Below are 17,391 nucleotides of genomic sequence, written 5' to 3' on the forward strand. Positions count from 1 at the left end.
TAAAGGACAGTAAACATTGAAAACCTTGCATATTTACTATTGTTTTATTTTTAAGATTGCATATGTATGTGCCTCATACAGTTCTGTTATGGTAACACTGAGGTGTACTTTAAACATTTTAGTATCTAGTAAAATTTGGCTAATCCCTTAAGCCATTATTATACTGATAAAGTCTGCACCAAGGTTTGTGTATTGTTACATTGTGTAAATTTGGTCTGGTTAGTTTTGTTTTCACACTGCAGTTTACTGAAAAAGGATACACAGTATATTAATAAATTAAATTAAAGCCAAAAACAAAACATGAAATATAGAGGGTTCATACTGTAAACAAAATTAAATGCAAAACTTTTTTATATTTTAAATTATATTTCATTACTTATTCACTATATGATTCTTGAACTTCCAATGTAAAACTAAATAAGCAGCAAATAAGTAAATAAAGCAGTAAAACGATTAACCATTCCTGTTTTTACCCAGCGGTAGTAGAAATGCATCTACTACCATTAGATATTTGTTGCAGCAGCTAAATAACAGCTTTATCTGCTGTGTGTGATACCAGAACACTACTGATGTGGTATCTGAGCACAGTGTTTAAGTGTCGAAGCACTAAAATGCCTTAATTTCATTTAATTTACAGTATTTAAAAGCTCTCCTATGCTTTGTTTCCCTGTAAAGCTTTTTACAGAAACATGTCAGTACCTCCATTTATAGATACACACAAACAGTAGCAGTATTGGTTCAGAATTTTCATATTGACATACTGCCCTAGAGAAAAAAAAACGGCGCCTATCAGCACAGACTGACCCAATGTGACCCAACATCCACCCACTCAAAAGCAGAACAGCTGTCCTTAGAATTTTCTGATTTTGAGAAAGAACCTACAGGTGCGCGCGTGCACACACACACACACACACACACACTAGATTTAATCTACAACAAGCGATCTATCAGCTGAGACTCAATCAGATGTGACAGATCTCTGACACTGTGAGCTCAGGGGTATGATCTGAGTTCCACAGAAGTGTGTGTGTGTGTCTGTGTGTTTAGGCAATGCAATGCAGCAGAGAAAAACCACAGCATGTCTCTGTTTCCTGCTGAACTTCCTTACAATGCATTTACTTTGAAGCACACACACACACACACCGAGGTTTGTTTTTGTACAATGTCAGTACAATGTCTTTAATTCGGTTTGACAGAATTAAACATGTTGTGTGGTGAGCAGAGCTAGCAGTGTGCTAGCTAACTAGCTAGGCTAACGCTAAACAGCAGCTGCCTCCCAGTTTATATTTTTGCTCTGTTCCAAACCATTTGGCGTCCTTGTGAGGAAACAGGACATATTAGACTGTTTTACCTTCATAATAGAAGCCCTCTGGACAGTTCTTTGGCCACAAGTACAGGGAGTTGACCGTCTTGTAAAAGACACTCTGAGTCTTCGGACAGTGAATATACAACTTAACGCCTATCCCTGTGCTGAAAACCGCTCGCTATTGCAGGGCACCTGTTTAAGATATATCCCCGATACTAACTTGGCTCATGTGATTTAGTCTAAAGGCAACAAATAAATAAATCCTAGACTATTTTAATTGGTTAATGTCAGCTGTCTCACATTCCATTTTAAACAAATTACTTTAAACTATTTACCTAGCAAAAATACACCCTGGCAGGGTTGAAAGAAGAATGGTACCAGAGAAAAAGCAGCAAGTAAAAATGTAGGTTGCAAAACAAAGGGCTTCTCGAACACAAAGATAAATCATTCTGCCTTACTAACAGCAAGCTAAAAAAAATGGCACTTAAATGTAAAAAACATCTGTTACATTAGCATAACTTAAAAAGTTAAGGCAAACCATTAAAAAAAGGAAAATGTTCAGTTTATTAAACTAAAAACTATTAACACATTTAAATATGTGCGGAAATGAGAATAATATACTTACATTTGACAGTAACTAAATAAAATTTAATAATTTATGTACAATGTAATTAGATTTTTAATTTGATATAACCAGATATGTTGGCTCCCCCTACAGGCCAAGAGTAAAAGTTCACTGTCACCTGCTGTTTCTCAGGTTCCTCCCTCTGGCCATGCACAGCAGGCCGGGCAAATGTAAAGTAAGATGAGGTAAGTAATGATTGTAGTTTTTGCAAACCATTCTAGGGTCATCAGTAAACACTAGTCTAGGCAGACAAACTAAATTCATAAGTTTTATGGCAGCAAACATACCTAGAGCTTGTACTAGTTTCTGCTTCACGCAGCTCACTGTAAATCACTATTCAAACTAAATCTGCAATGTAAATAAAGGATTTTTAGTAGTAAATACACATACCTGGACTGAACTTTACTTATGAAGCAAATTTGCCAAATAGCAAACAATGGAAAGGCAGTTACTTGGCTACAATTATCCATCAAGCTCGCGAGCTAACAACTAAAACGAACATTCCCACTAGCCACTTAGCTATCTTATTAGCTTTCTCATTGATGAGATAAATGATTTTTTTTTAATATACAGACACAGAGACATAGACAGACACAGAGACACAGGTGCATGCACACAGGCGCATGCACACAGGCGCACGCACACAGAGGCACACACAAACACACACTTCCTGCAGAATTTCTGTCAGCGTCGGTTCAGCGCACGGAGACACGTTTGAAATGCAGATCAACACCTGACCACAGTGTATCACACCCACAGAACACAGGGAAACTGCAGAAGCCATCAAAACATGAGAAACCTCAATGTTGAAAACGTCAGCAACAACACCAAATGTCTCTCAGGGCAACAGTGTGACTGGTTTTCACAGGATGGGTTCATCTGAAAGCCAAAGATCCACAGACCACAGACCTGGCCTACCAGCTGAACTGACACAGAAAACTTCCCAACAACTGACTGAACCAGCCTGCGCGCACACACACACAGCACGATAAAAAATTAAAGTAATAAACACGTGTTGTTATTAATTTATTATATTATATACAATTAAATAGTAGCTACTTCCTAGGATTTGGAAACCAGCTATTGTCTTTACCAAGACTGCAACAAATGATCATTGTATTTTAATAAACACACACCTTGCTCTTCTTGCTCATCTTGCTCTTGAGGTAGCTGAAAGTGCGGCTCACTTTAGTCCCGCCCACACGGGCCTCAGAACTGTCACTCCTCAAAGGACCCGGATCCTCCTCGGATATACTGAGCGGGAGAGGGACAAAAGAAAGAATGATTAACAGAGATTGATGAATTGGGTCTATAAGCCACACATTCATTCAGGAGTGTCTGCAGATTATACCCACAGTCCTGCCTGCATTAATTACCTGTACAAACAAATACCTGCACTGTACCAGATATACAGTGCCAGACATACTGTATAAGCATCCACTGGGTTTTGCCTGTACGCACAGCTGAACACAACCCATAGTGCACTGCAGCAGATATACAGATACCTATATAACATCCACAGTGCACTGCAGCAGATATACAGACACCTGTATAACATCCACAGTGCACTGCAGCAGATATACAGATACCTATATAACACCCACAGTGCACTGCAGCAGATATACAGACACCTGTATAACATCCACAGTGCACTGCAGCAGATATACAGACACCTGTATAACACAGAGAGTGCACTGCAGCAGATATACAGACGCCTGTATAACATTCACAGTGCACTGCAGCAGTTATACAGATGCCTGTATAACATTCACAGTGCACTGCAGCAGATATACAGACACCTGTATAACATCCACAGTGCACTGCAGCAGATATACAGACGCCTATATAACACCCACAGTGCACTGCAGCAGATATACAGATACCTATATAACACCCACAGTGCACTGCAGCAGATATACAGATACCTGTATAACATTCACAGTGCACTGCAGCAGATATACAGACACCTGTATAACACCCACGGTGCACTGCAGCTCAATCTCACCTATACAAACAATTGTATAACACCCATAGTGCACTGCAGCAAGTATACAGACACCTGTATAACACCCACAGGTTGTCACCTGTATACAATGCACATTGCACTGCAACAGGGTCTCACATGTACAAACACCTCTATATCACCCATAGAGCACTGCATCAGGGCCTCACCTGTTCTCCAGTGATTCCGCTGTTCTCGTGAAAGAATTTAAATCTGAAACAAAACAGGAATAAAGTTATGAACTATGACTGTACCAGACAGATCTGATATAGTGACTTAATACAGTAAAGCATTCAAAAGCAAAACCTTGATGAACAGCATACAGTAAACATGTTCACACACCATAGTGAATTAACTAAAGAATTTTGCTAAATCTGGTCATCATCCCCTACATGGGCTGTTGCTTCCTATACTAAACACTGATAGGTTTGCAAAATGTTGTCAGTTCAACAAGTTGGACTTCCTGGGGAAGTGCTGAATTCTGCCTCTCTACCAGAATTCCACTCCTCATTCTGTGCATGCACTTTAAGTAAGGCATAATCTGGTGCATCCATATTTCTGCCCTTTGCATTATGTATGCAGGCAAGGAGGAGTTTCATCAAAACTTTTTTTTATTTATTTCTTCCTGCATTATTGGTGATAGCCTAACTTATCTTCCTGTAATTGGTGTGAAAATCTGAACTGTTAAAAAATATATTTCACACTGCTGACAAATCAGATCATGGTTTATAGTACCTTTCACACACCATAATTTGGTATAAAATAGTGTTGGATGATTTACTAAGAAGATTGCAATAGCAGACTGGCAAACATGCATAACGGCTAACTGACAATACTAACTGTATTTTTAAGCTGAACTGCTAGCTAGGCTAAGAGACTGCTGTGGTGAGTCAAATGGCCTCAGTTGATAACAGAATTATATTATATTATATTATATTATATTATGTTGATTAGAGTAAGTTCTATTGTTTTATATGATATGTGTATTATATCTGTATGTTACTTCAGTTTTTCATTATTAATGTCTGAACACTTTGCATGTAGATATCGGCTTAATGCAGCACTAGGTGGGTTCTGAGTAATGCTGAAATATTGAGAAAAAAATATTTACTATTGTGATACACATATATATATATATTGAATTATTGTCCAGTCCTTGTCTAAACCAAGCTAAGGATCTTTGAATGAAGGTCCAGACCAAATAAAGTAGGTGATAAAGCATCCTTGCATGTTAAGAAAATGGCCCAATACTTTTGTCCATCAGACTGCTCCTTTAAGACCCAGAAATCTGCATTCTTTTTCCCTCCTCAAATGAAACAAAGCACAAACCCGCCTTCAAATTCTCAGAGGAGCGACAAAGCCCCGCATGGAAAACTTTCTAAAGGCATTTCGGGCCTTCGCAGCAGCTGTGCAGTGTAAATGGAGGCTTTGAAAGGGTTTATATGAATCAGAACTGGGATAAAAAGCCAGTGGGAAGAAGAAAAGTGGAGGAAAAAGCAGCAGCACGCTTGAGGGTCTACATCCATAACAGAGCAGTGTAATAACTGATAGGGTTTACTGCATATTATTCCCTAAAAGCTCTTTCCTCAGTCGCCTCCAGCTAGCAATAATGCCAAATAACATCTCCATTTACAGTGGAGGGAGCTCAGCATTCTGCCAGGGGAAGCTCGCTATAGATGGCCATTCCAGATGCTGTGGTGGTCCGCTAAACACTCCTCAACAATCCCCTCCTTTCTATTGCTCGGGCTTAAGCATGGCTGCTGTCGCATATAAAGAGGAACTCCATCAATTTTTAAACATTCCTGCATAATTCAGTGTCTCAGGAAACCAATTCAGAGTGGGGTTTGATGTGAATTGGATCACTGAAAGACTCACAGTACTGTTTAGTGGTGGTGAATGAATCCAGGAGTCATTTTCAATCAGTACAACACAAATATTCACATTTTAGTTACTATCCAAAGCTGCCAGTGAACCTACACATCTTCTAAATTTAATACAGAGCGTTGATAATGGTTACATAGTGGCACAGTAGACACTAAGGTATCAGTCAAAAGTTTGGTCACACCTTAAATTCAGTATTTTTTTATTATTTTGAAATTGTCTGCATTGCGGATTAATAATACTAAAGTAATCCAAACTATGATTGTGCTTATGTTTCATATATTAGACTCTTTAGAACAGGTGCCTCTTGCTTAGATAATGCTTAGATTTGCACATCTTGCATTTTCTCAGTCAGTTTTTTTACTCAGCCTTGTCAAGAGTTATTTACTTGAATTTCTTGCCCTCTTTATGTGTTTGAGAGCATCAGTTGTGTTGTAAAAGGTTAGAGTTGGTATACAGTGAATAGTCCTATACATATTAGTTAAGATCTACTTAACTAATTAAATTAAAAAAATAATTTAAAATTTAATAAATAAAGGTCAGTCAATCTGAAAAAGTTCAAAAACTTCAAAAGTATCCTCAAGTGCAGCCACAAATACCATTAAAAATGTTATGATGAAACTGGCTCTCATCAGGACCACTCCAGGTAAAGACAGGATGAACTCATCACAGTTACCAGCTTCAGAAACTGCAAGTTAACAACACCCCAGATAAGAGCACTTAAATGCTTCACAGAGTATTTTTTTTTTTTATGTGTTGTCCTTATGTGTTCTTTCATAGTCTGCATGACTTTAGTATTAAAGTAAAAGCTCTGATAAAAGCAAGCTCTGAAAGTAAAGTAAAAAAAAAAAACACTGAATAAGAAGGGGTGTCCAAACTTTTGACTGGTACTGTACTTTTTTCTGCAAAACACTTTGCACTCTTACTCAGTGTATTTACAGATCTGTGATTTTATAGACCTCTTTTATATCCAAAATAATCTCTAAATTAACAAAATAAAATGTGACATAAACACCACGTAAAACCCAATAATCATGTCACAGTTTTGTTATGCTTTTTTTTTATCAGAGCTTGCTGATTATAACAGGACAACAGGAATATAAAAAAAAAAAAACGGCAGTAACCTAATTATGAATTAATTTTGAGTGGATATTACCAGTGTCTCAGGTATCAGGTAGTGTATTTATAATCATTTGTTGTAATGAGTTTATTTGAGGGAGTTTTTAGAAATTGAGATGTCTTGTTTAATTCACCACCACTGCACACAAAGAATTCAAACCCAATAAATACTCTGAAGTGTAGATACTTAAATATGCAGATTTAAAGTATTCCAAATAGATATTTTAAAATTAAAATTCACATTTATATTCATAATGTAGTGAATGTAGTGTAGTGAATTCTGCATTCCAGAATGTATAAGGGATCCCTATTGAGGCTTATTGAGGTTTAACAAAACAAACTGAAAATAAACAAATGCATTAGGAGGATAATAAGACCCATTAAACTCTAAATTGAATAAGTGCACAAGTTAAAGCAATCATTCAGACTTACAAAAAGCATTTTCACATTAAATAACAAATATGGCATCTGCTCACACAAGGAATGGTTCACCAAAAATAAAATGTATATGTTTTCATTCCTTAGGTTTTTCAAGCATACAAAAGGTTAAAGGCACACTAGGCAACGTTTTTCAGTTTATACTGTTTTAGATGATTAAATAAGTTATTACAGAGTTATTACGCCCTTGTGGTCTGGAGGGGAAAAACCTGCTTGCTAGTTAAGGTTACAAGTCTTAAAGCCCCACTAGGTAGGATTTCCTTGATTTTTTATCTTTTTAAAGAAGTAAAATTACAGCTTGAAACTCAATGCAGCACTCCATTGAGGTGTAATAGGAGGAATAGCGGTTTTCTCGTGTCTGTGCCGGAGCTCCTCTGAGCTCAAACCAGACTCTGAGGCGGCCGCGACCAACGCTTGGGAGAGCTGCGACCTGCTTTCTGACCTTCAGTTCTAACAGTTCTACAAGGACTACTGGTTCATTCTTTACGAACTTACATACAGACACTCTGGCAGAAGCTGAAAAGAGCCTGAATATGTCTGTGAAAGCCAGAAAACGAGAAAGAGACTAATCCGCCTGAAACATTTATTACACTTTGCAATTGTAGGAACAGGGAAAAATCTCTCACATGGGTGAAACTCAGACAAACCTTCTCTGCATGGCCAGAGTTAAAAGGCTAATTGTAAGAAACACTGGAATGATTTTTCTCTTTCTGTACATGTTTGTGCTTTTACTATGGTAGAATTTGTGCTTAAATGAGTTTGTTTGACTGTTTTTATGGATGTGGTCTGTTGCTGGATAGCTAAGTGGCTAGTTGGGAAGTTCGTTTAGTTAGTCAGATAGGTAGCTTGCTGGATAAACAATGTTTGTTTGGGGTAATAGTTAGATAACTGCTTTTAATCTCTTGCTATTTGGTAATCTTCCTGCATAAGTGAGGTTCAGTCCAGGTATGTGTATTAACTTTATTAAATAGCAAGTTATTTGGAGCAGATGTGGTTATAAGTGTGTTTTATAATGAGCTACAGAAATCAGAAATAGTTACAAGATTTAGTCACGTCTACAAGATCTAGAAAAAACAAAAAACTGCTGCATCCGTCTAGACTAGCATTTACTGATGATCCTAGAATGGTTTGATATTGTGTCTGACTGTTTTTACTTACTCAACCATGCAATGCATGAACCCTTTTTGGTTACATTCGATAGTCTGCTGTGCACAAAACAAACAATTACGCACGGTGCCTAGGTGGAGGAACAGCAGAGCATCTTTACAATAGTGAACAGTGAACATCTACTCTCAGCCTGTAGGGGGAGCCTCTTTAGAAATCCAACCAAGGGTTACCTAGTGTGCCTTTAAATAAAATTTTATTTTTGGTGATCTATTCCAATAAGGCTCAACAAACACATTTGCTTTCTGTTAGAGGGATGGTTCAGACTGGAAGGCAGTAAGGAGGTAATTTAATCAGGGGTGTTTACCAAAGTTTATAACCCTCTGTCAGAACAAGAACAATTCAGGGACATTCCACAGGGGGACACTCACATTTCACACACAGATCATTCCACAAATACCTGGGGAGGGACTGAACATCATTTTAGTAACAACAGGGGGCGCACTTTATAAAGCAGAGTCCACGACTGAGGCCCTTTTACTTACTGGCAGCCTCCTCATCCTCACTAGATGAAGAGCCAATAGCAAACAGAGTTTTAGATTTGGCCAGGATTGGCGAAACGCTGAAGGAGAAGCTGATTCGCCGCTTGGGTCGAGTTCGTCCAATCACTGCGGAGGTCCATGAGGACGGGCAGAAAAAAGACCAGATTAGGGGTTACTACAGTATCTAATGAGGGAGTGACTCCATTTCCAGAAGAAGAGGAAAGAGTGCACACCAGCACAGCCAACAGACTTGGAGGGAAAACATAAAGCCGGTCATGAGCCATGATCCATCCAGAGCCAGTGTTTAAAGTAAAGTGAAACACTCCAAGCCCAGATCAAACCAGTCAAAAGAGATCCAGAGAAATAACAAAATAAAAGAGAAACAGATCCACAACAAAATGCAGGAGCAGGAGGTGCCAAACGCCAGGTGTTCACCACAGGAGAGGGAACAGAGGTGGATGTGGAGAGAGACACTCGCAAACCAACCAACCAACAAATAAAGTGATTTTTTCTGTTGAGTTTCCCAAAAGCAATGAAGTACAAACATGACTGACTACTTAAAAAAGCATCAAGATTAATCTCTGACCCAGGTTTAGTCAATCAGCCGAGACATGTTTGGCATCTGATGTGTGCTTCTTTAGTTTATGTCAAAGGCCAAATCTAAAATTTAATACAAGTAATTTTAAAGTGTTTATTTAAATAAGATATTTAAATGTATTTAATTTCTAAACAAAAGCAGCAAGGATAGACATTATTTAAACAGTTCTGCCTAAACTAGAAATACATCTTTGCTTGAAAGTTGTGAATTTTCTATATTTCTTCACATACAATTTTTCCAATCTGGTGTGCAGGACTGATCAACAGTTACTGTAAATGTTTAGTTGCAGTTATTGCTGCAAAGGGGCAAAATCACACCAGATACTGAAAGTGACTATTCTCATATTTTTGCCACTAACAAATATGTAATAACGGATCATTTTCCTCAATAAAAAAATGTACAAGTATAGTTTTTTATCTACTTTAAGCATTTGTGTAAAAAGCTTATGATGTTTTAGATCTTATTTATAAAGAAATAGGGGGTCATATTTGTTTACGTTGAGTTGGAGTTTCCAGTGCAGCAGCATATCACTCATATGGATTATAACTACAGGGATAATAAATGTACAGAATCAGTAATACAAGGGAGGTAGTTACAGGGAGTGACAGTAATTAGATATAGAGGAATGATTATCTTGAAGCAGTGTGAACAAAGTGGATATGGATAGAAGTATTGGGACCCCAGATCAATCATTGTTTCTTTCAAATTTAAGAGCATTAAAACAAGAGTTTGCCCTGACCTCGACTGAGGAAATGTCTCTAGTTTCCAGGGAAGTCTTTCTAACAGTTTGAAACATTGCTGTGAGCGTTTGATTGCATCCAGTGATCAGAGTGAAGTTAGTGAAGTCAGCATTTTCTTTTTTTTTTTTTTTTTTTTTTTTTTTTAGAAGATTACCACCCTACCTCTAGCTTATCCCAAAAGCATTGGATGGAGCTATCACTGTAGATAACACAGTTTCACTGCCCCTCAGCTCAATGCTTTTGGGCTTCATACTAGAATGCCTTTTATTAAGGGGGGGGGGGTCTTGCTACTCTATTTTTGAACTGAGCAGCAGTAAATCCATACACTGTGAAAGCAGTTCTGAGACAGTGACTCCAGAGTTCAGCGCTGTGGAGAAGTTAAAGTTTGTGTTCAATAGGCTTAAGTAACTCACGCTGCATTCTAAAACTTAACCATTTACAAACTAATGATGATCTGGACACTCTAAAACTGAAGAAGCACCAAACAGGTCCTGGCTGATCAGCCACATTTTGGGTAAGCAGGACAATATCGTTTTAACACCACATTGCTTTGGGGAAAGTGTCTCTGAGAGCTGATCTGGGTGCAGTATTGTTTAATACTGATACTGATCCCAGAACAGCAGAGCAGGGCTCTCAGAGAAGAGAGAGACAGCCTTCACAAACACACACACACACACACACACACACTCACCATCTAGGTCCCTCGGGCTAATGGCCGACATGGAGACGGACTTGGTGAGGGCCAGAGGTGGAGGTGGAGCACAGCGCCTTCCACCCTGAACTGACTGCTGGAACAAACAACAAATACACAGAACAATCCATCATTCATACAGCAAATAAACACAGACTAAAATAAAGAAATAATCTGAAGAGAGCAACCTAGTGATACAATACAGATCATTAAAAACAAGTTAGACAAATTAAACAATTCACGACACAAAGTGATCTTGTGAGCAAGAATGCTAAAATACAAAAATGCTGCCATGTAACTAGATGTCAGGGTGTAGTCAAATAATATTGGCAATACTGCCAATAAATTTCAACTCTTTTACACAAGAACATCCATCATTTCTCAATACCATTGTTTTAGGTTTTCACCTTTCCTACATAGTGGAATCAGCCAACCAATTATACTCCAAAGTTAAAAACAAATTTAAGGGTAACCTTTCTTTTAAAGTCCCCTAAGGTCTAGGTATTAACTAGGTCGCTGTGAGGTACAAACTCTGAAGTACCAAGTAATTATTTTGGGTAACAAGATGGTAAGAACAAGGACAGTTCAATTTTAATTAACCTGAAATACCTCACAGTTACTGGTTAATACCTAGAACTTAGGGGGCTGTAAAAGAAAGTGTTACCAATTTAAGTGTGTGTGTGTGTGTGTGTGTGTGTGTGTCAGACTTGTGGACCTGATAGCTGCTCAGCTTTCACATTCAAGAAATGAACTGTTTTTTAAACATTCCACAGGTAAATCTGAGTGGTTTGATGTACCATTTGAAGCTTTTTCAGGAATTGCCAACACTCCAGATATTGTTTGTGTCCCAGAATCAGAGGAAGGCTGTACTTTATGAAATATCATGTGCGTTTGATCTGTATTTGGATACAGAGTCATATATCTCAAAAATGACCAAGTACTAACCTCTGGTTAGTGTTATTGAAAATTTAGGATTTAAATGCCAACTGATAGTCCTGTTGTTTGGGAGTCTTCCTCACATAAATAGACTGGCAGTTCGTGGTCTTAAGTTTAGTTAAGTTTAGGATTAAGTAGAGTTAAAGCTAAAGTTGCTGTTTTCTTTATCCATAAATGGAGAAAACATGAAATGCTGTAACATGCTGTATGAACTGTGTGTGACTATTTTTCTGAAATATTTTGTTTCCTTATTGTTTATTATATTGTATATGGAAACAAAAAGTATAAAATGTACCTGGCTGTCAAGACTGCTGGCGTCTCCCATGTCAGACTCCTGTTCCTCCTCAGTGAGGGACACCAGTGACCCCCTCTCCTCACTGTCCAGTCGGCCGGGTCGGCTGGAGTCATGCTGGGGTTCTGCCTGTCTCAGAGCAGAGCACTTCCCCACGTCCCCCTCAGCCAGACCCTCCAAACTGTAACTGCAGGAGGACACAGAAACAAATCTTAGATCAGCTTCAGGAATACAGTCATGTTTACACAGGAGCAGAAACTGAGGTTTAAGGGAAGTTACAACAATAAATGACAGTGTTTCACTTTCATCTTAACTTATATCAAACAAAAAGGTGGAGCTGCAACATGCAGCTAATGCTGTGTAAGTACTAATGCAGTAATCCAGCCCATGCTCTTTAACGAAGAGAGGGAGTGTCATTCTACGCACCCGGACAGACACAGAGAGGAGAGTTGATGACCTGAAACTGTGACATACAGACAGTTGCATCACTCAGGACCATGTCTATCTGTAGTGTTAATACCATTCTTGTATATCTTCTATATCTGATTTTCATTTACTGTCATAAGCCACTGCAACTGCTAGAATCCTAAAATAAACGGAGGGTCAGCTCTGCTTCAGATAGGTTAGTAAGTGTTACAGTGACGTGATGATCATCCCTGAGAAACACACTGAGAAACATACTGCTGACTCATAAAGCAACAAGAAGGAAACCACAAACGGGGACTGGCCAGTTACTGACTTTGCAACTTCCACACAGCAATTTCTCAGAGAGTTCCACACAATCATTCAGCAACCTGTACAATTTGTAAATGTTCTCATGTATAATGCTGTTCTACAGAGCGATTATCCTGAAATCTTAGAGCTCTATAAATGTTCAGGATTTACATGAGCTGTGAATTTATCACACTTTAACACATATGGACACAAATTTTCAAGCTCAGAACAATGGACTCTACTATGTACTCTCAGCTGTCAATCTAGAGGAAAGTTTTATTGCTCAAATGTTGATATTTGACGTCTCAGGAGATGTATTTTTTGATTCTCACTTTGGATTCATTTCGAGATTAACTTTGTCATAGATGTTTCTCCTAAAGTTGCTTAGGAGAAATTAAAGCATTAGACAAAATTGAGACATGAGATACTTCTGGGGCTAAGAGGTTAAACTGAGAGAATTTGGTTTTAAACACATACATTATGAGACGTTGGAATGTTATGTCAGGCGGACACTGTAATTTTTTTTTTATGTGTAGAGCGCACATTGCACGACTGCACTGTTTATCGAGTTCAGCAGAACATGCGCTCTGCAAAAGAAAGTACATAGCTTTGCTCACTTAGGCTCTGCTGTGCTTTAAAATTATACATTAACACATTCATGGACTCTATGGTGGCTGAGACAATGTGGACTCTACGGTTTTTCCATTGTTCGAAGTATGATCCACTTGCTATGTGTATTCAGTGGGATTTTGTTCACTGGTTAATTAAATGTCCAGTATCAGTATGTAACAGTATATGCAATCTACAATACTGGTTTTCTGTTTTAGATATGCAGATGGGTGATATGAGGGGTTTTTAAAGTCAAAGTCAAAGTCAAAGTGGTTTTTATTGTCATTTCAGCTATATACAGAGTACACAGTGAAACGAAACAACGTTCCTCCAGGGACCATGGTGCACATAAACACAGTGTAGACAGAACAATAGTGCAACAGTACAAAAGTGCAGACAGACAATACAACACAATACAGACAAAGAATAATAAATAACAAGACAGTGTGCAAATTATGCAGTGTGCAAAAAGTGTGCAAAAAAGACCAGTGAGGTAGTAATTACCTCTATTACACAGTGTGCAATAGAGTCCAGTGAGGTAGTAGGGTTTTTAGTGCTTTCCATTTTCTGGGGTAAGTGGGGTAAGAGTGTGTGTGCATGTACAGAAAAACCATCAGTTCAGTCTCTGCAGTTGAGGAGTCTGATGGCTTGGGGGTAGAAGCTGTTGCAGAATCTGGTCGTGCTGGACGTGATGCTGCGGTACCTTCTTCCCGAAGGCAGGAGGGAGAACAGTTCGTGTGAGGGATGAGTGGGGTCATTCACAATGCTGGTTGCTTTGCGGATGCTGCGGGTGGTGTAAATGTCCGTGATGGAGGGGAGAGAGACGCCGATGATCCTCTCAGCTGTCCTCACAATACGCTGGAGGGTCTTGCGGTCAGAGACGGTGCAGGGCCCAAACCAGGCAGTGATGCAGCTGCTCAGGATGCTCTCAATGGTCCCTCTATAGAAGAGTGTGAGGATGGGTGGAGGGAGACAGGCCTTTCTCAGCTTCCGGAGGAAGTAGAGACGCTGCTGGGCTTTCTTGGCTGTAGAGCTGGTGTTCAGGGTCCAGGTGAGGTTATCTGCTAAGTGGACACCAAGGAACTTGGTGCTCTTAACAATCTCCACAGAGGACCCGTCGATGTTGAGTGGAGAGTGGGTGTGTTGTGCTCTCCTGAAGTCAACAACCATTTCCTTTGTCTTGTCCACATTCAGGTGAAGGTTGTTGACTGTACACCAGTCTGTCAGCCGCTGCACCTCCTCTCTGTATGCTGACTCGTCGCCTTTGGTGATGAGACCCAGCACGGTTGTATCATCGGCGAACTTGATAAAGCTGTTAGAACTGTGTTTTGCAGCACAGTCATGAGTCAGCAAGGTGAACAGCAGAGGACTCAGGACACTGCCCTGGGGGGCCCCAGTGTTCAGTGTGATGGTGCTGGAGGTGCTGCCCCCAAACCGGACTGACTGGGGTCTCCCCGTCAGAAAGTCCAGGATCCAGTTGCAGAGGGGGGGTGTTGAGGCCGAGCGAGCTTAGCTTCCTGATGAGGTTCTGTGGGATGATGGTGTTGAATGCTGAACTGAAGTCTATAAACAGCATTCTGACGTAAGTGTCCTTCTTCTCCAGGTGGGTGAGGGAGAGATGAAGGGTGGTGGTGATGGCATCGTCAGTGGAGCGATTGGGACGATACGCAAACTGCAGGGGGTCCAGTGAAGAGGGCAGTCGTGTCTTGATGAGGGCAGTCGTGTCTTGATGTTCCTCATGACTAGCCTCTCGAAGCACTTCATGATGATGGGTGTAAGTGCAATGGGACGGTAGTCATTGAGGCAGGACACTGTGGACTTCTTCGGCACGGGAACGATGGTGGTGGACTTGAGGCACGTTGGGACAGTGGCGCTGCACAGGGAGATGTTGAAGATCTTTCTCACCATCGTGTTGTTTTGTGCCTCAAACCGTGCATAAAAGTTGTTCAGGGCATCAGGGAGGGAGGCATCACGTTCACAGGACGGTGGCATTGTCCTGTAGTTGGTGATTGCCTGGATGCCCTGCCACATACGCCGCGCGTCACCCGTGTCCTTGAAGTGGCTGTGGAGTCTCTGGGCGTGTGCGCGCTTTGCCTCTCTGATGGCTCTTAACAGGTCGGCTCTCGCTTTCCTCAGGGCAACCTTGTCACCCACTCTGAAGGCGGAGTCGCGGGTCCTCAGCAGCGCACGTACCTCAGCAGTCATCCAAGGCTTCTGGTTTGGGCGTGTAGTGATGGTCTTGGAGACAGTGACATCATCAATACACTTGCTGATGTAGCCAGTGACTGATGCTGCATACTCCTCCAAATCAACAGAATCGCCTTCAGTAGCAGCCTCCCTAAACATGTCCCATGCAGTGCACTCAAAACAGTCCTGAAGGGCAGAGATGGAGCCTGCCGGCCAGGTTTTCACCTGCTTCTGAACTGGTCTGGAGCGTCTGATGAGTGGTGTGTATGTTGGAGTCAGCCAAACACACATGTGGTCCGAGAAAGCGAGGTGGGGGCGGGGCTCCGCCCGGTACGCGCTGGGGATGTTTGTGTAAACAAGATCCAGCGCGCTCGCTCCTCTCGTTGCAAAGTCCACATGTTGATGGAATTTAGGGAGCACTGACTTGAGATTTGCGTGGTTGAAATCTCTGGCGATAATAAACAGTCCGTCTGGGTGTTTGTTCTGCAGATCGCTGATAGACCGATAGAGTTCACACAGAGCCTCTTTAGCATTAGCACCAATGCTAGTGCTGGGTGGGGTGTAGACAGCAGCTATTAGCACGGCGGAGAACTCCCGTACTAAATAAAAAGGTCTGCACTTGACTATCAGGAACTCCACCAGAGGAGAGCAGTGTTTGGCGACAGTCACAGCGTTGTTACACCATTCCGTGTTGATGTAAACACACACGCCTCCACCGCGGGTCTTCCCGGATAGAGCCGCGCTCCTATCTGCTCTGAACGCGGTTAGCCCGGCTAGCTGAATGGCGCTGTCCGGAATGTTGTCGTTCAGCCACGATTCCACAAAAACCAAAGCACAGCAGTCTCTGAACTCACGCTGGGTTGTTGGCTGGAGTCGGATGTAGTCCAGTTTATTGTCAAGGGAACAGACGTTTGCCAGAAAGAGCGATGGTATAGCCGGCCGGCTAGGACTAGCCTTTAGCCTCGCGCGGATCCCGGCTCTCTTTCCGCGCTTACGCTCGCACCGCTTGCGATGGCACTTCCGCTGGGCTCCGGCGTCAGGAAACACCGCGGGCTGGCGGCCTGGGTCTCTTAGCAGGCTAAGCTCAAGTAGCGTCTGTAGAACCTCGTCCGGTAGCGTGTTTTCTGGCTGATTTCTCCACTGTAGCAGGGTCTGGCGGTGGTAGAACATGTGCACGGGTGTTCCGATGCACATATTTGCAGGAAATAAACGGAAAAAACGACAAATAGTAACACAAAAGCACCATTTAACGGACCCGGAGCGGCCGCTGCGTGTTAACGCGCCGCCATCTTGGGTGGGAAGTTTATGACCTGCTGTGCATATCATTTGAGGACTTCAAGCTATCTCCTCAACAAAAGTTACTCCATATATCCTGAAGCAAGATACCAATATTAGAAAGGCTTTTTTTAATAGGTAAATTTGTAGTGAATTTTGGGAAAACAGGTTAAGTGACGTTAAGAAATCCCTCCTCGCGTCCGACTGCTCATTCACAGCTTGTTTGGGCAATAAATCGGACATCGCTTCCCCTCGTGCACGAGAAACGACGCACGATGAAGCTAAAATTCAAACCGATCATAAAATTCAGTCACATGCAACCAGAACGAGCT

At 41.0% G+C, this 17,391-nt stretch overlaps 1 protein-coding gene across 11 annotated transcripts in view; it reads right to left on the reverse strand.

Moving 5' to 3' along the window:
- The window catches only part of akap13 (A-kinase anchoring protein 13), a 168,874-nt gene that overhangs the window by 41,170 nt on the left and 110,313 nt on the right, over nt 1-17,391 (reverse strand). For 8 of the 11 annotated variants that reach the window (XM_049484314.1, XM_049484320.1, XM_049484317.1 and 5 more), the window contains 5 exons: nt 12,278-12,461; nt 11,047-11,143; nt 9,021-9,143; nt 4,104-4,146; nt 3,068-3,185 (listed from right to left, as the gene is read on the reverse strand). In XM_049484314.1, the coding sequence (XP_049340271.1) occupies nt 3,068-3,185; nt 4,104-4,146; nt 9,021-9,143; nt 11,047-11,143; nt 12,278-12,461 (565 nt within the window). The remainder of the gene's footprint in view (nt 1-3,067; nt 3,186-4,103; nt 4,147-9,020; nt 9,144-11,046; nt 11,144-12,277; nt 12,462-17,391) is intronic. The other 3 variants (XM_049484315.1, XM_049484322.1, XM_049484321.1) reach the window with 3 other exon arrangements.

This window comes from Astyanax mexicanus, chromosome 10 (assembly GCF_023375975.1).
Source record: "Astyanax mexicanus isolate ESR-SI-001 chromosome 10, AstMex3_surface, whole genome shotgun sequence".
In the NCBI taxonomy this organism is placed as follows: Eukaryota; Metazoa; Chordata; class Actinopteri; order Characiformes; family Acestrorhamphidae; genus Astyanax; species Astyanax mexicanus.